The sequence below is a fragment of the Pinus tabuliformis genome, chromosome 7 (genome assembly GCF_031772625.1).
Source record: "Pinus tabuliformis cultivar Carrire ecotype Pingquan chromosome 7, CPIR1, whole genome shotgun sequence".
Lineage (NCBI taxonomy): Eukaryota > Viridiplantae > Streptophyta > Pinopsida > Pinales > Pinaceae > Pinus > Pinus tabuliformis.
This window is the reverse complement of record NC_142293.1, coordinates 1,414,456,589-1,414,478,269: the sequence shown is the minus strand read 5'-3', so window position 1 is coordinate 1,414,478,269 and position 21,681 is coordinate 1,414,456,589. Positions and strand designations below refer to the sequence as shown.

Below are 21,681 nucleotides of genomic sequence, written 5' to 3'. Positions count from 1 at the left end.
ATACTCAAAGAATAATAAATACTGTTGTAAACCAAAAACCAATTTAACAATCAAAATAAAGTCATCTACATACCCAACAAAAAAAACACAAAAAAACAAAAAAAACTTTATAACAAACTTGTACACATATAAAAATCAAATCAACTTACTCAAAACCATCGTTTTACAATCTCTACTATTAATATTTACCAAAATAGTCCTAATCATATGATAGCTTGTTTAGACAACGATATATATATTTCAAAGTTTATGCCACGGCATCAAATTTGTGATCCGCCAACCGCATCGCAAACATAACGCGAATCGCTCCTTGAAAGCTGAAATGGTGGAAGGAATTTTTAAAGTGTTTTGAATAAAATACCCGATCTGACTCATCTTGATAAAAGCATGCTCGCCCTTCCTTCAAGCTATTTTAAAAAAATACCCGGTATAAGTATTCATAGGCAGGGGAATCTTTAATTGCCCGCAGACAACTGTGGGCCCTTCGAATAAAAGCATGCTTGCCCTTCCTTCAAGTTCTCACTCAGTCTCGAACCCCAGATTACCGGTCTGAGTATTCATAGGCAGGGGAATCTTTAATTTTGCAGACAACTGTGGGCCCTTCGAATAAAAGCATGCTTGCCCTTCCTTCAAGCTCTCACTCAGTCTCGAACCCCAGATTACTGGAGGTGGATCCATTCTTTTGCCCACGGCCGCAGCGGAGATTCCGCTTGCGTAACATTTCAAGCCGATCATTCCAAAGTTCGAAACTCGCGCGCTTCACAGCTGGTTTCGGTTTTAGGAGGTGGGATTGTCAAGGTTTAGATTCGTTTACCCCTTTTCCTTCAAGATTTCAGTTTCGATTGTTTGCTTAATTTATTTCAAGAGCAGTAATCGTAAATCTGTGTATTCTGTGGCTTACTGTACGATTTTTTTTTCGTTAAATATGTAATTCAATTGAGTTCTCAGAAGCTGAACTTACTGATATTTCCTTAACTCTGGCCCCTGTCTTAAGCCGATGGACAGTTACAGTCATTCCCTCAATATCTCTAACTATCCCTTCCAAGTGTCTTATTGTTTGTTGCTTTTACTGGCATATAAATGTTGATGTTGAAAATCTCAAAATGATTTGAGGAGGAGGAGCACTATTTTATGATTGGATTCTGAAACAAATAATTCACCTCATGGCTTGCTCATCTGCCCATAATGACAAAATATTTTATTATAGATGTTCATAATTGAGTTTTCCAGTAAAAGCGATACAGAGGATCTATACATCGCAAACTCAGTGTATGCCCCAAAAGAAGAAAGGTGCTCTACAAAGTTAGTGGGGGAGATACCCATTAGTTTCATAGCTAACTTATAAAATAGGCTGACTACAAATACATTAATATTAACATAGGTCCATCTTAACGTATCTTAACATGGATTTATTAAAAGCCAAAAGGTTTGCACATAGCTTATTCATTTGTCTTTAATGTATTTATCTAGTAAAAGCAATATAAAAATCACTACATAGTAATTTCATTATGGCACAAGAGACTGTGAAAGGTGCTTAACAACATGGCGAGATGTTCTTTACTTTGTGTCATGCTTTTACCCACATAAAAAGGGAACATAGAGAAGCACTAAATTACATAGATCCATATTGACTTGGATTATCAAGTGCCAAGAGGTTTGTGCATAGCTTGCTCATTTTCCCATAATACATTTTCTAGTAAAAATTATATAAGTAATTACTCTATAGCAAAACTCAATATGCCCCATAGAAGTGTGGTACTCCACAACCCTATTGGAGGATATGTCCATTACTTCATGTCTTTTTGTTACACTAACCTACATAAAAAAGACCAGATCCACACACATGCACATTTAGATCCATCCTATGTAGGATTTTTTAAGTACCCAAAAGGTTTTCACGTTTCTTGCTTATTTTCCCATAATGTGTGTTTTTAGTAAAAACAATATAAAGAGTCACTGACTCACTACATAAGATATTCATTATGCCTTAAGAGAAGTGAAGTGCTCTGCAACTTTGGTGGGGAAGGGGAAATGTCTGTTACTTCTTACCACAAAAAATAAAAGCCAAATACATAGTGCAGACGCACACACACAAACATAGATCCATCTTTACTTAGATTTATTAAGTGGCAATAGGTTTGCACACAACTTGTTCATTTGCCCATAATGCATTTTCCAATAAAAACAATATAAAGAACCATTAGATAAAAAACTCAAGCTCAAGATCGCTCAAGTGAAGTGAAGTGCCCTATAATTTGAGTGGGGGGAGGTGTTTGTTACTTTGTGTCACACTCCTACCTACATAAGAAAAAGACACACACTCTCTCTGTCTTTCATTAATTACCAAGAGGTTTATACCTTGAGGGTTTCCATTCCTCTTTGTGCTTAATAGCTTTGGGGTTAAGATGATCTAAGTTAGTTTATTCTTTTTCATTCAAGCTATCCAAATGGCGTAAAATCATTGTTCTTGTAATTGTGGCTATCTATTTATTATGTATATTGAAAAAAACACATTTGGTATTCCTTCCTATGCATTTACTATATGCCCTTTTTCATTGCTAGGGTGTGCTGGCTTGAGTGGCTGAATTTCCTTTATATAGGGAGTCTACAAATGCCTCACGACTTAGTAAAGGCCCAAAACTAATAATGCTGATGGTATTATCAATGCCACTATTAACTTTGTAATTCCACCCATTATTCTTGCTAGTGTGTTGTTGGTAAGGTGTCCAACAATGATTTTGCGAAGGAGGTCATGGAAGTTTGTACAGAAGGTTCCTTGAGATAACAAACTTGGCCTCGATGATATTCCATTGATGTTTTTTTTTGATGTGTAGTTATTTGGCATGATTATCGACATCATACATTGCCTGGGTATTTCATGGGCTACATCTGTCTTGAGGCCACCGTGAAGGTTTTGTGATTTTGATGAAGGAATGGGACCCCCATGGCTTGTATTGGCATACCCCTTGCATGATTATCAACATCATACATTGCTTGGGTATTTCATGGGCTACATCTGTCGTGAGGCCACTGTGAATGTTTTGATGAAGGAAGGGGACCCATGGCTTGTATTGCCATACCACTCGCATGATTATCAACATCATACATTGCTTGGGTATTTCATGGGCTACATTGTCTTTAGGCCACCATGAAAATTTTGATGAAAGAATGGGATCCCCATGGCTTGTATTGCCATACCACTTGAAGTTTGCTTATAGGATTCTTTTTGCTTTAATTAATGAAAATATCCATGTGATGAAATAGTGTTTCATGGGCCTTAACTTTGGAGAAACACCTTTGTTTTTTCTTATTGGTGTGAGAACCTTTTTTTGTTGAGAAGAATGCCTAAATTTGTTTTTCTATGTAGGTTTAGTTCCTTTGGTTTCACATGTAATTTCGACACAAATTCCATGCTTTCACTCCACAAGATGCGTAGGCTGTACTACACTTCCGGAGAGTAGTGATGACCTTGTAGATACAGTATTACCCCTCCATAGCAGAGCGTTGGGCAAAATAATGATTCCAACAGTTGATTGACACCTTAGAACACTCCCAAATGCTGAAATTCTAAGCTCACTTTGCTTAGTGTTGGAGATTCTTGATGATGTACCCAATGAACCCAGCATGCCTCCATGTTGGTCTTGACACTATTTGATGGGCATAGCTTAATCCAAAGTCCAGATTTTGATGGCCATCCTTAGGATGACAAGGGATGGCTTGTACTACCTATTAGAGCCCCAACGCTAGAGAGAGATTGCACCATGTTGCCTTTATAGTCCCCTTGGAGATGACGCAAGGCACCCAAAGCAAACTTTTGACACATGGAGACATTTCGAGGCATGACTTGAGGGTTTTCCCTCAATCATTGAGTTGATTATGATGATTGGAGATGCATATTTCCCATTCCATGCATTTTTGAAGCTTTATTTGCCCTAAAAGGGCATGATGTCATGCTAGAGAGGAGTTTTGACCCACACATGTGGGCTTTTAGTGGCTTATTTTATTGCGTTGAGCTATTAGGTTGGTTTGTAACCCATTTTCTTCATGTACACTCAAAATTAAACTTGTCATAGGGCTTTTAGGCCAATTATTAAGAGAGATTGACCTCATATAAATAGAGGATGTAGAAAATCCACAAAATTCTGCAATTGCTAGTATGGAAAATCTAAAATCGAGTTTCTTTTCACATAGACGCAAAATTTCCCTACTTAATTTTGTAGCAGAATAGAACATAATTTAAATCACAATAACATGATAGCAAAACAAAATTCTTTTCTAGGGAACCCTATTGAGAAATGTAACTAGTTTTGCTCTTCATAATTGTGGTTGTACTTATTTCAATATGTATCCTATGTAACAAACAAGAAAAGAAGAAAAAAAGTTATTATTACTAAAGCATGGGTTTCATGCTCATTATTGATGGTCTCCTAGGTAAAAGCACGTTCTTTGTGCTTCTAGGGTTTGTTAGGGCTTAGGATTTATTGTCATGAGTCAATGGAGTCAACATCATGTTTATAAGACCCTTTCGGGCAATTTGTAATTGTAAAAAGAATTATTTTTGAGTCGAGAAAGTCCTGGAATCTGCAAGTGTACAAGTCAGCTCTTGGATCATCAAGTTGGCCTCAAGGAGGGAATTCAACCCCTTGAGAAGGCTATATATAAAGGAGCAGTTTGACTTCATTTGGGACTCACTCACTCACAAGTTCAACCTATAAGAAAGAGTTTGATCTATAGCTAGGTAGTTACAAGAAGGTGAGAGAAAGTCAAGGAGAAGGAAGAAGGACAAATTTTCTTGGCTTTTGGGCTCTATCTATCTCACATGTGCGAAATTCTAGGGTTTTTGGGTTGTAGAAAGAGGCCGAAGTTGCAGAATCGAATTGCAGTAGGACGAAGTGCAACATCTTGTAGCTGAGGGGAGGAAAAATCTGTTTATACCTCACTGACCTTAGGAAGAGTTGTCTTGCTCTTGGAAGGTCCCAAAAGGAGGTCGAGTTAGGGTTTCTCCAGGAGCTACAAGGCTGAAATTGCAGGGTCGAATTTGCAGGTTGAGCAGCTGGCAGGTCGAATTTGCAGTGTGTAGCACGTTGTGCAGATTCAAGAAAGGACTTGAGGACGGGTTGACTTGGTATTGGAAGAAGGACTTGGTCTAGGGATTGGGTCTTTGTATCTTATTTGAAACAGATTCTAAGAAGAGGAGAGTTTTTGGGTTTTCCCCTTAGAGGGGTTTTGCCCTGGCTGAGAGTTGATATCTGTGTTCTCTTTTGTTGTTATTGTTTCTTGATATTGTTTGATGAAAAGATCTGACTAAAGAACATAAAGAAGATAATCAAGATTCACAAGCAAGTATAAAGGATTAAAGAAAATAAGATATAATAGCTGCCACTTTACATTTTCTAACATGGTATTAGAGCTAAGGTGAACAAGGAAGGCAACTAGAAAGAATAGCTGATCAAAAGTTAGGAAGCTCTCAAGGCCTGAAAGAAGAGGAATACAAGGAAAACTGTCTCTTGAAGGGACCTGGTTAATGACTTGATGGTAGAAGACCTTCTAATAGGGTTTCTACATTGAAGAAGATCAAGACTACATCAATCTCGCAAGGAGGGTGTTGATCTCGCAAAAAGGAAGTCTATTTACAAGGCATCAATCTTGGAAGTTGTTGGTGGAGGAATCCTAGGGAACATCTTTCAAGGACATCATCAAGAACTCTCCAAAGGTCTTGAAAGAATCAAGAAGGTTGGAGACATCACCAAGAAGAATCTTGGCTATCAAGTAAGCATTGTATTATTACATTATGTCTAAATCTTCAAGTCATATGGGTTCTTTCTGCAAGGAAAGCAATAAGCTCGTTGGGGCTTTGAACTATCTAGCATGGAAGAAAAGGATTGACTTGATACTCACAAAATCAGAAGTAATGGGATATGTTACTGGAGAAATCACTGAACTGGAGAAATATAAGACACAAGAACTAGCAAAATACAAGAAAGGGGAAGTAAGGGCTCAAAGGATCATAGTTGAGTCAATTAAGGATTCTCTGGTTCCATTTGTTGCAAATTTGAAGACTTCCAAGGCCATGTATGATAAGCTAGTGAATTTGTATTCGGTAAGTACAATAGGACAAAACACTATTTGAAGCTCTCATAGACCAGCAAAAGACCCGGTGAACCCTAGAGATGGGAAGGGTGTTTGCATCATCCCTTGCTATTGTGGGACTTCATATATTGGTGAAACAGGCTGATCAATAAATAAGAGGATCTATGAGCGCTTGTCGACATTAATCATGGAAGGTCTCGCTCCTCCACTTTGGCAGAGCATGCAAAAAAGACAAATCATCACATCTGCATTGAAGAGGCTAGGGTCATTGCTAGGATTGATAACTTTCATCGGCGTAAGTTTAGGGAGGCCTTAGAAATTGAAAGGAGGCCTATAAATCTGAATAGAGATGATGGTTGGAATATTAGCAGGTGTTGGATCCTTGCTTTGTCTTCCTAGTTTTTCTTTTTGGATTTATTTATTTTATATTTTTAATTTTTCATATCAATTTAGGTTTGACTATATTTTCGTAGTTAGTTCTAGAAGGCATGTCCTCTTAGCTTAATTATAAAATCAAGATTTATTTTTATTAATAGTATTATTAATAATAATAAAATATAATTTCCCCCTTAATTTTAATTTTTATATATATTCTTTTTACTAATCATTTTATTTTTTATGTTTAATTTGTTTGATTAATTCAATTTACCACTATTAATAATAAAATCATTTTTTTATTAATACTATTACTAGTATTAATAAATTATAATTTCCCCCTTAATTCTAATTTTATATATATTCTTTTTACTTATCATTTTATTTATTGCGTTTATTTGTCTGATTAATTCAATTTATTATTATTAATTTTTTTGAAGTCCTTCCTTTGACTAAAACAATTTATCAATAATAATAATTATAAGTTTACACTGTTTACTATAAATAAGATTTCTTCAGTCAAAATTAGTTGTTATATTCTAACGGCTAGTAAACATTTCTCTACATCTATTTATTTGATGCCATGATTTGGTTCCTTATCTTGTTTTGAAGATGAACCACACTAGTTGGTTCGAAACACGTCAACAATATTTTCTTCGATGTCACTATCACCAAAACATTTCTTTATAAACAAAAGATGTCATTGAGGAACAAATTGCATAGAATGAAGAAGTCAAAGGATGAGGATGTGGCATCCTTTCTCATGAGAGTCTCTCAACTAAGAGACCATATGTAAGGACTTGGCAACCTATTATTGATTTAGAAGTAACCATCTGTGTACTGAATGCATTGCCACTAGAATGGAGCAGCTTTGGAACAAACATTTACTCCAAGAAGGATTTAACTCCCTTTGAAGAGTTGTGGGCGCAGTGCATATTGGAAGAATCTGTTGATTTTTGGGTAGCATTGGATGTGCTCTAGCTCCGAATTTTTGTGGAGGGGCTAGAACACATGAGATCTCCAAGATCCAGAAATCGTTTGGAGAAATTCCACCCAGAGTGAATGTTATTTAAATAATTAATTATTTTTAATGGTGCCTAAGTTAAAACTCAAGAAATTAAAATAATTAAAGTGAATTAATGTAAATATGGGTGAGAAGCTTCTAAGTGATGACGATCAAGTCTAATTTAATCTTAGCCGTTGATTAGAGATTAGATCACGACTGTTGATTTCTCAACAAGAAAAGTATAAAGGAAGGCTTGGGGTCAGTTGGAGAACATACACAGGGAGAGCAACACTTGAGTTATATCGAAATTCTAGGGCGTGGTTTGCTGAGAATTTCGGAGTAAGCTTCTAGTGCAGAGAGGGGTAGTTCGGCAGCGGGACTTTCGTCCAAGGCCAAGAATACATAACAGAGAGCTAGTGCAACACCAGGGAGAGACAACGTAGCTCCAGGAGGGTGACATAGAGGCTTGAGGGCTGACATAGTCATGCAGAGGCAACGCTGGGGTTTTTGTGAGGCAGATTAGGCATCAATTCAGCAGATCGATTTCTGAGCCGGGAAGGCTCACCGTGAGGGTGACGCAGCTCCTAGAGGAGGTTACTCAGTCCCAGCGTAGAGCTGGGAGCAACCATCACTGCACAACACTGGGGACAACACAATCACTTGTGGGGTTTGTTCATCCAGTTGTTTGATCAGGCAAAAAATCTGTCTCCGGATAGAGTTACTTCTGCCGGGTTTATTCTCTATTGGTTAAGTCGGATTTGGTACCCTAGTTATATTAAGAAATCTGCATAATAATAAGATCCTCATATCTGCTGCACCGGTTTTCCCACACTGGGTTTTTCCGGGGACGTTTAGTTCAAAAATAAGTGTGTCCTTTGTGTGGTTGTTTCATTTATTTTTTCAATACTTGATCTGTATATTGGTGTAGGCTGCAGTGTATTTGCATTAATATTTTCTGAATAATTTTGAAAATAACTTGTTAAAATGAAGAACACAAGTAGGTAATGCAAATCAGTTTACTGCAGTAGGATTTTTGATTTGTTAGATTTAGAAATTTTCACATGGTATCAGAGCGATTGTAGATCAAGGAGGACTGAAGCCATCAGCGAAAGGACAGAGGAAAAATCTATGTGTGAAGACAGCTGTCCCGAGAGACAACACAGTTTCAGGCCAAGAGAGCAGAGGAGGGGTGATGCAGTCACCAAGGGAGGCTCACGTAGAGCTTGCGTTAGCCTGATTGGGTGATGCTGTTGCTGCAGAGGGTAGTGCAGTGGTTACTGGGCCAACGCAGAGACTGTTGAGTCTCGTTTTTCCAGTTGCCGTGGCTAGAGGTGCAACGCAAATTTCATCTGGAGTTGTTGGTGGGGTGCTGATTCTGTTGGTGCAGAACAATACCTAGTGGGGTAGAAGCAAAGTAGAGGGAATCAGTTCCTCAGAAGATTTCTTGCCAAGAAATCTAGATCCAGTGTTGAGCAGCAACAAAGAGAGATCAGAGAGGGGTGGTTCGACAATAGTTGGCAGAAGGATTTCCGTGAAGGAAATCGAAATTCAGAGGGAGCTTGTTCCTTAGAGGATTTCTAGCGCCAAAGAAATCTAGATCTGAGTTTTGCTGGGGTAGCAACGAAAGAGGGAGAAGAGAACCAATTCGACATTCATTTAAGCAAAGATGGCCGTTAACAAACCGAGGGATCATGACAGGATGGATGGAGCATCCAACTTCGTCATCTGGAAGGCCATGATCCTAGCAGTTTTGGATAAAAATGGCATCAAGGATTATGCCTTGAGGACAGTTGTTGTTTCAGTTGATGTTGATCCTCTCAAGAAGTACGAGGAGGCTCAAGCAAAAGCAAAGTGCATGATCTTGGACGAGGTCAAGGATCATGTGATCCCACATATTGCTGAGAAAGACACAACAAGGGAAATGTGGGAGGCCTTGACCACATTGTACAAGGGAACTTCTGTTTAGCGAAAGATGTTGCTTGAGAGTCAGCTGAGACAGTTTCAGATGCAGAAGGGAGAAGAAATCGATCCCTTCCTTCTCAGGTTGCAAAGGATCCGTGACCAACTAACTTTTGTAGGGGCTACACCAGATGCTGAATTTATGGTCAGGACTGCCCTGAATGCAGTCACTGAAGACTGGGAAACCTTTGTCCAAAGCATCTTGGGTAGGGCTTCTCTTCCCAGTTGGGAGGAGATGTGGGTAGCTCTTCGACAGGAAGAGATTAGACGATGGACCAAGGCGGGAAGCAGCAACAAAGGGGTCAGAATCAAGAAGGAGGAAGAGGAGGATGCGACTCTCGCATTAGCGGGACAACAAGGGCAACAAAAACAAAAGAAGAAGGACATATCCAAAGTCAGATGCTTCAGATGTGGAGAAATGGGTCATTTCGCCACGCAGTGCCCTCGGAAGAAGGGCAAAGAAGAGAAGTTTGACTCAAAGGTTGCTCCAGCACAAGCTAACAAAGAGGACGATGATGATTGCGCCATGCTCTAGAGAAGAGGTGGGGCAATATTGAGCTATAGCCGGGAGGACTACATAAAATAGGCCGATCTTTGAGCTGCCCAAACTCATGGATCACATACGGCTATGAGAGCCCTTAATGACAGTAGCAAAATGACGAGAGTTAGTTGGTTTGAGGGATGATGGAGCAACAGTGGTAGAGCTAGAGCGCCAAAGTTTGAAGCAGCGCAGTGGACTGTTGCAACACTGCGGAAGGCACAGGGCAAATACAACAGCAAAGCAGTAGCATCAGAGGGTCAACACAGATTAGCAGTAGAGGTAGCTTCAGCGTCAATGGGCATCCAAACTGACCAGCATGTCAACTTTTGGGTGGCTTTTCAGTTGTTTACTTCTCAGCAACTGAGTTTCAGCGCAACAGTTAGCAGTGGTAGTGCTATGGGCAACATGATGCAGCATAATGAGAGGGAGCTGCAGTACGGATGCAACAGTGACAATGGCAGTGTCATGGGTAGCAGTACAGATTGCAGCAACGTAGTGGATGAAGGGCAGCAAGGCCAAGCATCAGCAACGCAGAGGAACGATGTTGTGGATCAGTGTGATACTTCTGCTGGGAAGTATTGCTAGAGGACATTCCTCGCTAAGAGGGAATGTTGATTTTTGGGTAGCAGGGCAGCATCTGATGTGCTCTAGCTCCGAAATTTTGTGTAGGGGCTAGAACACATGAGATCTTGAAGACCCAGAAATCGTTTGGAGAAATTCCATCCGAGTGCATGTTATTCAAATAATTAATTATTTTTAATGGTGCCTAATTTAAAACTTAGGAAATTAAATAATTAAAGTGATTTAATGTAAATATGGGTGAGAAGCTTCTAGGTGACGAAAATCAAGTCTAATTTAATCTTAGCTGTTGATTAGAGATTAGATCATGATCGTTGATTTCTCAATAGGAAAAGTATAAAGGAAGGCTTGGGGTCAGTTGGAGAACATACACAAGGAGAGCAACACTTGAGTTAGATCAAAATTCTGGGGCATGGTTTACTGAGAATTTCAGAGTAAGCTTCTAGTGTAGAGAGGGGAAGTTCGGCAGTGGGACTTTCGTCCAAGGCCGAGAATACATAATAGAGAGTCAGTGCAACACCAGGGAGAGACAATGTACCTCCAGGAGATTGACGCAGAGGTTGGAGGGCTAATGCAGTCACACAAAGGCAATGCTGGGGTTTCTGTGAAGCAGATTGGGCATCAATTCAGCAGATCAATCTCTGAGCCGGGAAGGCTCACCGGGAGGGTGACGTAGCTCCTAGAGGAGGTGACTCAGTCCCAGCGCAGAGCTGGGAGCAGCCATCGCTGCCTAACACTAGGGACAATGCAATCACCTGTGGGGTTTGTTCATCCAGTTGCTGAATCAACCAAAATATCTGTCTCTGGATAGAGGTACTTCTGCCAGGTTTATTTTCTGTTGGGTGAGTCGGATTTGGTACCCTAGTTGTATTCAGAAATCTGCATAATAATAAAACCCTCATATCTGTTGCACTGGTTTTCCCACACTGGGTTTTTCCGGGGATGTTTAATCCAAAAATAAGTGTGTCCTTTGTGTGGTTGTCTCATTTATTTTTTCAGTACTTGATCTGTATATTGGTGTAGGTTGCAATGTATTTGCATTAATATATTCTGAATAATTATGAAAATAACTTGTTAAAATGAAGAACACAAGTAGGTAATGCAAATCAGTTTACTGCAGTAGGATTTCTGATTAGATTCAGAAATTTTCACAAAATCAAGGATCAAGGTAAAAGATGACATTGGATTAGATGAGCAATCTCAAGCATTTCCAGCATGAGTCAAGAAGCTGAAAAATGGAAAGTTTGGTAAGTCCAAGAAGAAAGACATGTCCAAAGTGAAATGTTTTGGATGTAATGAATTTGGACACTTTAAGAGGGACTGTCCAAACAAGCAAAACAACACGAGAAAAGAAAGGAGTGAAGCTCATGTAGCCGAAGCTATGGGAGAACTTGAGAAGAAGGCAAAGAAGGAAGAAGTGAAGGATCTTTACTACTAAAGAAGGTTCACTAACTATCAGGTTCTTTATGATTAATCTTTCTTTTAGGTTAATGTGTTTTGCATAAGCATCATAGAAAGAAAGCATATGGTAGTAGCATCTTTAGAGTACACATGATTAAGTTGCTTCGTAGAAATCATCTATGATAAAATGTTGAGACCATTTTGCATATTGTTTATCCAAATCTTATCTAACATTATGTTAGAGGATTGTCATCTTGCTTGAATGGATCATCATGATTCGAGAGGGACCATCACTTTGGAAGGTCCTTAGGAAAAACATCATGTCAAGGAAAGTAGACATTCCATGTAATGTGGAATCAATACTGGTAAAGGGATGAAGGAATGCATTGGGTCAGGCTTAAGGGTCACTTCAGGGACATAAAGCTAGATGATTGGAGAAAAGCATAGGAATGCATGTTGAAAGTAGACTCTGGATAAGATTAATATATACAAGAATCTTATGAAAGAAAGTTGGTTATAAAAATTATGCTCAAGTATTTATGATGCTGGAAAAGGAATAACATTTGACTTACTTAAGGATGTATTAAAGATTAAGACTTTCTCTAGAATATTTAATAATGATTAACATCCAATATAATCTCTGGAAAAAAAGTTGTAACTTGGTAATCAAGTTCGGTCCTTGGGCACTCTGATGCATGAAGGAAGTTTCAAGTGGAGATAGTCTCTAAGGATGTTGATGGTACGAGAAGGTCATCATGATGAGGCAAGTCCGATTTTAATTGTTGGTTATTTGGTTAACATATTGTTTTTGCTACCTGGAAGAATGTTATAGGAATATATGATGACAGTTGAGGCAAGTTCAATTGTATGAATGTAAAGTATTGAGGGAAGCTCAATGTCTGGTACTGGGCAACTTTGAAGTCAAAATATGTTTATCTTGGATGGTAGCAGTACGAGAAGTGAACCTAAAGGTCAAAGGAAGATCACTTTCAAAGACGAAGCTATGATCAACTTGAAGTTTAGGAAGACTCCGTGTAATGCCTTCATGTTGAAGATGAAAGTGATAGCAAGAAAGGTGACCTGGATCCTATCATAAGATTGAAGAGAGAAGGTGGCTCCATGATACCTTAGAAAGAAGCAAGCTCGATGTAAGAGATTCGAAGGAAAGAAGGAGCCAAGAAGCTTTGAAGAATTGGTAGTTGATACTCTGAAGAAGATAAGCTATGAGGCTTGAGTTGTTGACCTCCCAATTTGAAAGGAAGTTAGAAATCTCCTCTAGTTTTGAGAGGTAGCAAAGGAGTCTCCTTAAATAGGAGCAAGGTTCTATTCTCAAGATTAAGGGAGAATAAGGATGTCCTCTCTAGTTAAGAGGGAGTGATGTCGAACATCACATGTGCATTCTCTTCTTCAAGTTGTGAAGAAAGAATGGTGAAGGATTGGATACGCATCTGTGGTTTCCTTGAGGATATAACATCTAAGAAAGGAAAGGTATTGATACTCTTTGAGGATGGGACATGAATCCAAGAGAAGAGTAGTCAAAGAGGACCGATATTCTTTAAGGACTCAGGATTGGAGATCCAAAACAAGAATAGACCTAAAGGGACATACCTTGTCGACATTCGGATGGGGTATGTGCCTTGGAGAGGTAGTGCGGTATTACACATAAAGCTGCCCAACATAATGCTCTTAATTAAAGAAGAGCTTGTCCAGTTAGGCCTCAGGGACAATACTGGTCATAATGATGATGCTTACAGTATGGTTTATCAATCTGACTCTTCTTGTGAGAACTCTTCAGTTTGAGATATGATGTTGTACTAGCTGTACAATTATGAATACCTCCCTAGTTAAGAGGGAGTGTTGAGAAATGTAACTAGTTTTTGTCTTCATAAATTGTGGTTGTACTAATTTCAACATGTATCATATGTAATAAACAAGAAAAGAAGAAAGAAAGCTATTATTACTAAAGCATGGGTTTCTTGCTCATTATTGATGGTCTTCTAGGTAAAAGCATGTTCTTCATGCTTCTAGGGTTTGTTAGGTCTTAGGATTTATTGTCATGAGTCAATGGAGTCAACATCATGTTTATAAGACCCTTCCGGGCAATTTCTAATTGTAAAAAGAATTATTTTTGAGTCTAGAAAGTCTTGGAATCTCCAAGAGTACAAGTCAGCCTAAAGGAGGGAATTCAACCCCTTGAGAAGGCTATATATAAGGGAGCAATTTGAATTCATTTGGGACTCACTCACTCACAAGTTCAATCTACAAGAAAGAGTTCGATCTATAGCTGGGTAGCTGCAAGAAGGAGAGTGAAGGTCAAGGAGAAGGAAGAAGGATGAATTTTCTTGGTTTTTGGGCTCTATCTCTCTCACACGTGCGAAATTCTAGGGTTTCTGGGTTGTGGTTGAGGCCGAAGTTGCAGAATCGAATTGCAGTAGGACGAAGTGCAACATATTGTAGCTGGGGGGAGGGAAACTCTGTCTATACCTCGCTTACCTTAGGAAGAGCTGTCTTGCTCTTGGAAGGTCCCAGAAGGAGGCCGAGTTAGGGTTTCTCCAAGAGCTACAAGGTCGAAATTGCAGGGCTGAAGTTGCAGGTCGAGTAGCTGGAAGGTTGAATTTGCAGTGTGTAGTAGTTTTGTGCGGATTCAAGAAAGGACTTGAGGAAGGCCTGATTTGGTACTGGGAGAAGGACTTGGTCTAGGGATTGGGTCTTTGTATCTCATTTGAAGCAAATTCTAAGAAGAGAAGAGTTTCCAGGTTTTCCCCTTGGAGGGGTTTTGCCCTGGCTGAGAGCTTATATTTGTGTCCTCTTTTGTTGTTGTTGTTTCTTGATATTGTTTGATGAAAATATATAACTAAAGAACATAAAGAAGAAAATTAAGATTCACAAGCAAGTATCAAGGATAAAGAAAATAAGATATAATAACTACCACTTTACATTTTCTAACATGGTATCAGAGCTAAGGTGAACAAGGAAGGCAACTGGAAGGACACTGGAAAGAATTGCTGATCAAAAGATAGGAAGCTCTCAAGGCTTGAAAGAAGAGGAATACAAGGAAAATTATTTTTTGAAGGGATCTTGTTAAAGACTCATCGGTAGAAGACCTTCTAATTTAGGGTTTCTACATTGAAGAATATCAAGACTACAACAATCTTGCAAGGAGGGTGTTGATCTTGCAAAAGGAAGTCTTTTAAAGGCATCAATCTTGGATGCTGTTAGTGGAGGAATCCCAGGGAACATCTTTCAAGGACATCATCAAGAACTCTCCAAAGGTCTTGAAAGAATCAAGAAGGTTGGAGACATCACCAAGAAGAATGTTAGCTCTCAAGTAAGTATTGTATTATTACATTATGTCTGAATCTTCAAGTCATATGGGTTCTTTTTGCAAGGAAAGCAATAAGCTTGTTGGGGCTTTGAACTGTCTATCATGGAAGAAAATAATTGACTTGATACTCACAAAACAAGAAGTAATGGGATATGTTATTGGATAAATCACTGAACCAGAGAAATATAAGACACAAGAACTAGCAAAATGTAAGAAAGGGGAAGTAAGGGTTCAAAGGATCATAGTTGAATCAATTAAGGATTCTCTTGTTCCATTTGTTACAAATTTGAAGACTTCTAAGGCCATGTATGATAAGCTAGTGAATTTATATTCGATAAGTACAATAGGACAAAAGATGTCATTGAGGAACAAGTTGTATAGAATGAGGAAGTCAAAGGGTGAGGATGTGGCATCGTTTCTCATGAGAGTCTCTCAACTAAGAGACCATTTGCAAGGACTTGGGGAACCTATTATTGATTCCAAAGTAACCCTCTGTGTACTAAATGCATTTCCACTAGAATGGAGCAACTTTGCAACAAGCATTTACTCCAAGAAGGATTCAACTCCCTTTGAAGAGTTGTGGGCGCAGTGCATATTCTAAGAATCAAGGATCAAGGTCAAAGATGGCACTGGATCAGATGAGCAATCTCAAGAATTTCTTGCTGGAGTCAAGAAGTTGAAAAAGGGAAAGTTTGATAAGTCCAAGAAGAAAGACATGTCCAAAGTGCAATGTTTTGGATGCAATTAATTTGGACACTTTAAGAGGGACTGTCCAAAAAAGCAAAACAACAAGAGAAAAGACAGGAGTGAAGCTCATGTAGCTGAAGCTATGGGAGAACCTGAGATGAAGGCAAAGAAGGAAGAAGTGAAGGATCTTTACTACTAAAGAAGGTTCACTAACTATCATGTTCTTTGTGATTAATCTTTCTTTTAGGTTAATGTGTTTTGCATAAGCATCATAGAAAGAAAGTATATGGTGGTAGCATGTTTAGAGTACACATGATTAAGTTGCTTTGTAGAAATCATCTAGGATAAAATGTTGAGACCATTTTGCATATTGTTTATCCAAATCTCATCTAACATTATGTTAGAGGAATGCCAGCTTGCTTGAATGGATCATCATGATCCGGGAGGGACCATTACTTTGTAAGGTCGTTAAGAAAAGCATCATGACAAGGAAAGTAAACATTCCATGTAATGTGGAACCAATATTGGTAAGGGGATGAAGGAATGCAATGGGTCAGGTTGAAGGGTCACTTCAAGGACATAAAGCTAGATGATTGGATAAAAGCATAGGAATGCATGTTGAAAGTAGACTCTGGATAAGATTCATTTATACAAGAATCTTATGAAAGAAAGTTGGTTATAAAAATTATGCTCAAGTATTTATGATGCTAGTAAAGGAATAGTATTTGACTTACTGAAGGATGTATTAAAGATTAAGACTTTCTCTAGAATATATGATAATGATTAACATCTAGTATAATCTCCTGAAGAAAAGTTGTAACTTGGTAATCAAGTTCGATCCTTGGGCACTTTGATGCATGAAGGAAGTTTCAAGTGGAGATGGTCTATAAGGATGTTGATGGTATGAGGTCACCATGATGAGGTAAGTCTGATTTTAATTGTTGGTTATCTGGTTAACATTTTGTTTTTGCTACTTGGAAGAATGTTGTAGGAATATATGATGAAAGTTGAGGCAAGTTCAACTATATGAATTTAAATTTTAGAGTATTGAGGGAAGCTCAATGTCTGGTATCGGGCAACTATGTCAAAATTTGTTTATCTTGGATGGTTGCAGTACAAGAAGATAACTTTGAAGGTCAAAGAAATATCACTTTCAAAGAGGAAGCTATGATCAACTTGAAGTTTTGGGAGACTCCATGTAATGCCTTCATGTTGTTGATGAAAGAGATAAGCAAGAAAGATGACCTGGATCTTGTCACAAGATTGAAGAGAGAAGGTGGCTCCATGATACCTCAAAAGGAAGCAAGCTCGATGCAAGAGATGTGAAGGAAAGGAGCCAGGCAACTATGAAGAATTGGTAGCTGATACGCTGAAGAAGATAAGCTATGAGGCTTGAGGTGTTGATTTCCCAATTTGAAAGGAAGTCCATGTTGAAATGTATAACTAGGTTCGGTCTTCATAAATATGAAATGTTCTTTTGATTCTTGTAAATTGTAAAAAGAAAGAAAATTTATTATTGTTATTTTTGTAGCATGGGTTTCATGCTCAAGGACTTTTATTTAGAGGTCAAGCACCCATTGAGTGCTTCTAACGTTTATCCCAGGGTCAAGAAGTCAAAAGAGTCATTATCATATGAAGAAGACCCCGTTGGGCACATTGTGACATGTAAAAATAATTATTTTTGTATTTAAAAGGGTCAAAATGCCCTCCAAGACCAAGTCGGCCTCATTAGGGCATGTCGTCCTCCTTGGAAGCCTATATATAGGAGGGAACTCAACCTCCTATGGACACTCACTCATCTTCTCATCATCTAAGTGAAGGAGAAGCAGAAGAAGGCTAGTGAAGAAGGAAGAAGGATGAAGGACGAAAGTTTGGGTTAGTTCTCTCTCTCTTTCTCTCACATGTGCAAAGAAGAAAGTCTAGGGTTCTGCTGCTGTAAGGTCAAAGCTGAGGAATTTTCAAAAAGAAGGTCGAAGGAAGGTCTATTAGGTCACCTACAAGCCCTAGAAGAGGAAGGAGCCCAAGTGAAGGTCAAAGGAAGTCTTGAAGCCCTGAAATTGCTCACACGTGTGGAAACAATAATTGTTGCAGGGGCCAAAAATTTTAGACCTGTAGTGGAGGCCGAAATTTTGTAGTTGGGGGTCGAAGTTGTGCAATTGGAAGAGATTTGACTAGGTTTGACTTGGATAGAGGAAGCAAATCATCAAGGAGGTCAGACTTGGTCTTGGTCTAAAGGTCTTGGAATTTGTCATTTGAAGAATACATAAGAAGAGAAGGGATTTGTGGGTTTTCCTCTCAAGTGGAGAGGTTTTGGCCCTGGCTTGTAGCCTAAATCCTATGTTCTTGTGTATTGTTGATCTTCTTGTTTTGGTAGCTGTTTGATGATAAGAACAACATAATAATAAGACAAGAAGTTAATAATCTAGAAAATTAAAAATACATCACAAGCAATTATCAAGTTGAAGAGAAATCATCTTAGTTGCAGCTCCCTAGATTTCTCAACAATTCGGAATCTCCTCTAGTTTTGAGAGGGAGCAAAGGAGTCTCCTTAAATAGGAGCAAGGTTCTATTCTCAAGATTAAGGGAGAATAGGGATGTCCTCTCTGGTTGAGAGTGAGTGATGTTGAACATCACATGTGCATTCCCTTCTTCAGGTTGTGAAGAAAGAATGGTGAAGGATTGGATAAGCATCCATGGTTTCCTTGGGGATATAACATCCAAGAAAGGAAAGTTACCAACACTCTTTGAGGATGGGACAATATTCGAAGAGAAGAGTAGACAAAGAGGATCGATATTCTTTGAGGACTCAGTATTGGAGATCTAAGATAAGAATAGTCCTAAAAGGGCATACCTTGTAGACATCCTGATGGGGTATGTGCCTTGGAGAGGTAATGCAGTATCACACATAAAGCCTCCAGCGTAATGCTCTTAGTTAAAGAAGAGCTTGTCCAGTTAGGCCTCAGGGACAACGCTGGTCATAATGATGATGCTTATGGCTTATCAATCTGACTCTTCTTGTGAGAACTCTTTAGTTTGAGATATGATGTTGTACCAGCTGTACAATTATGAATACCTCCCTAGTTAAAAGGGATTGTTGAGAAATGTAACTAGTTTCAGTCTTCATAATTGTGGTTGTACTCATTTCAATATGTATCCTATGTAACAAACAAGAAAAGTAGAAAGACAATTATTATTACTAAAGCATGGGTTTCATGCTCATTATTGATGGTCTTCTAGGTAAAAGCATGTTCTTCGTGCTTTTGGGTTTGTTAGGTCTTAGGATTTATTTTCATGAGTCAGTGGAGTCAACATCATGTTTATAAGACCCTTCCGGGCGATTTGTAATTTTAAAAAGAATTTATTTTGAGTCCAGAAAGCCCTGGAATCTCCAAGAGTACAAGTCGGCCTAAAGGAGGGAATTCAATCCCTTGAGAGGTCTGTATATAAAGGAGCAGTTCGATTTCATTTGGGACTCACTCACTCACAAGTTCAATCTGCAAGAAAGTTCGATCTATAGCTGGGTAGCTGCAAGGAGTGCGAAGGTCAAGGAGAAGGAAGGACAATTTTTCTTTGTTTTGGGCTCTATCTCTCTCACATGTGCGGAATTCTAGGGTTTCTAGGTTGCAGTTGAGGCCGAAGTTGTAGAATCGAATTGTAGTAGGATGAGGTGCAACATCTTGTAGCTGGGGGTAGGGAAACTCTGTCTATACATCGCTAACCTTAGGAAGCGCTGTCTTGCTCTTGGAAGGTCCCAGAAGGACGTCGAGTTAGGGTTTCTCGAGGAGCTACAAGGACGAAATTGCAAGGTCTAATTTGCAGGTCGAGAAGTGTTGAAGTATGTAACTAGGTTCAGTCTTCATAATGTCTAATGTAATCATGATTTTATGTATTTGATGTAAAGAGAAAAATAAATTTTATTATTATTATTATTTTGTAGCACGGGATTCATGCTCAAGATCATTTTGTTCATGGTTCAAGCACCCATTGAGTGCTTCTAGGGATTTTTCATAAAGTCTAGGAGTCAAAGAAGTCAGTCCCATATGTAAAGACCCTATTGGGCATGTTGTATCGTGTAAAAGAAATTTATGTAAGTAAAAAAGTGTCAAATATTCTCCTCCAAGACAAAGTCAGCTTGCAATAAGGGAAGTCAACCTACAAGTGACAAGTCGACCTCATGAAGAGCAACTCGACTCCACAAGAAGCCTATATATATATCTATATAAGAGCTCGACCTCATTTGAAGAGAGCATCAAAGAAGATTGATAAAGGAAGAAAAAGCAGACCAAAAAGAGCGAAGAAGAAGGAGAAACAAAGAGACAAAAAGTGAAGTTGAAATTTGAGTTTTTGGGCTACAATTCCTCACATGTGCGAAGGAGTTAGGGCATAAATTATTACAACAAAGACCGAAATATTGCAGTCATATTAGAGGCCGAAATTAGGTGTCAAAAGGATCATGTTACAAGCAGAATTACTAAGGAAGAAGCAACTCCCCAAGCGAAGGAAGAGACGTTATTCACCATCTTTTCTCACACGTGCGAAATTAGGGTTTCTGCAGAAGAGGCCGAAAATTACAGACCTAAAGCAATGGTAGAGAATCTGAAGTTTTTCAAGCAGTTTGACTGGCGTTGAGTTTGAGGAAGAGAAGCTCATCAAAGAAAGGGTTGTCTTGGTCTTGGAGGGGTCTCTGACAAGGGTCTTAGGTCTTGGAATTCGTCAATTGAAGATTCTATAAGAAGAGAAGAATTCTTGTGGGTTTTCCTCTCAAGAGGAGAGGTTTTGGCCTTGGCTAGCAACCTACATTTTGTGTCCTCTTGTCTCATGGATCTTCATAGTTTGGTAGCTGTTTGATGAAAAGAAAACAATAATAATCAAGTAAACAAAGAAACTAACTTTAAGTACGTCAAGTTAAGTAAAAGAACATCCTAAGCAGTTATCAAAATAAGAGAAATATCTCTAATCTAGTTGCCCTAGATTTCTCAACATGTTATCAGAGCTAAGGTGACAACAATAAGGAAAGGCAGCTTGAAGATCACTCATTGAAGAAGGATACACAAAGGGCTGAGTATAAGAGGAGCATCAAAGAAATCAAATCATCAAGGGAAAGCAAAGAGTATCAAGGAGGACTATCCATCTCATCACAAGGATCTTGTCATCTAAAAGGAACAACACTTTGAAGAAGAAGAAGACCTCAAAGACCTCTATCTACACTTAAAGCATTCTTGGGAAGCCAACACATTCTACAATCATCAACCAAAGGAAGCAAGAAAGAGCACTTCGTAATCAAAGTGATCTCCCTCACATTGAAGAAGATCATCAAGCAATCATCGTCAAGGAGGCATCTTCAATTGTCAACAATAAAGGAGTAATGGAAGTCAACATCATCAAGAAGACATCAAGTTGAAGATATCATCATCAAAGGAGCATCTTCACTTGACAAGTAAGTATTCTATATTTTATGTCTCAATCTACAATGACTTCTTTCTGCAAGGAGAACAACAAACTTGTTGGGTCATCAAATTACCTTGCATGGAAGAAGAGAATAGATTTGATCCTCATAGAAAATGAAGTTAGTGAATATGTCATGGGATCAATCACCAAACGTTCTCAAGAACAATCTCAAGCACTAACAAAGTACATGAAAGGAGAAATAGGCTCAAAGGATCCTCATAGAATCAATCAAGGATTCCCTCAGCCCTTATGTAACAAAGTTGAAGACAT

General features: G+C 38.7%; 1 protein-coding gene across 4 annotated transcripts in view; it reads left to right on the top strand.

The window, feature by feature from the left end:
* The first annotated feature begins 297 nt into the window (after positions 1–297).
* The window catches only part of HGL1 (heteroglycan glucosidase 1), a 276,953-nt gene continuing 255,569 nt past the window's right edge, over positions 298–21,681 (top strand). The window contains exon 1 of one of the 4 annotated variants that reach the window (XM_089459848.1): positions 298–784. In XM_089459848.1, the coding sequence (XP_089315974.1) occupies positions 615–784 (170 nt within the window). In that variant the 5' untranslated portion in view covers positions 298–614. Of the gene's footprint in view, positions 799–21,681 lie in introns of all 4 variants that reach the window. The other 3 variants (XM_089459847.1, XM_089459849.1, XM_089459850.1) reach the window with 3 other exon arrangements.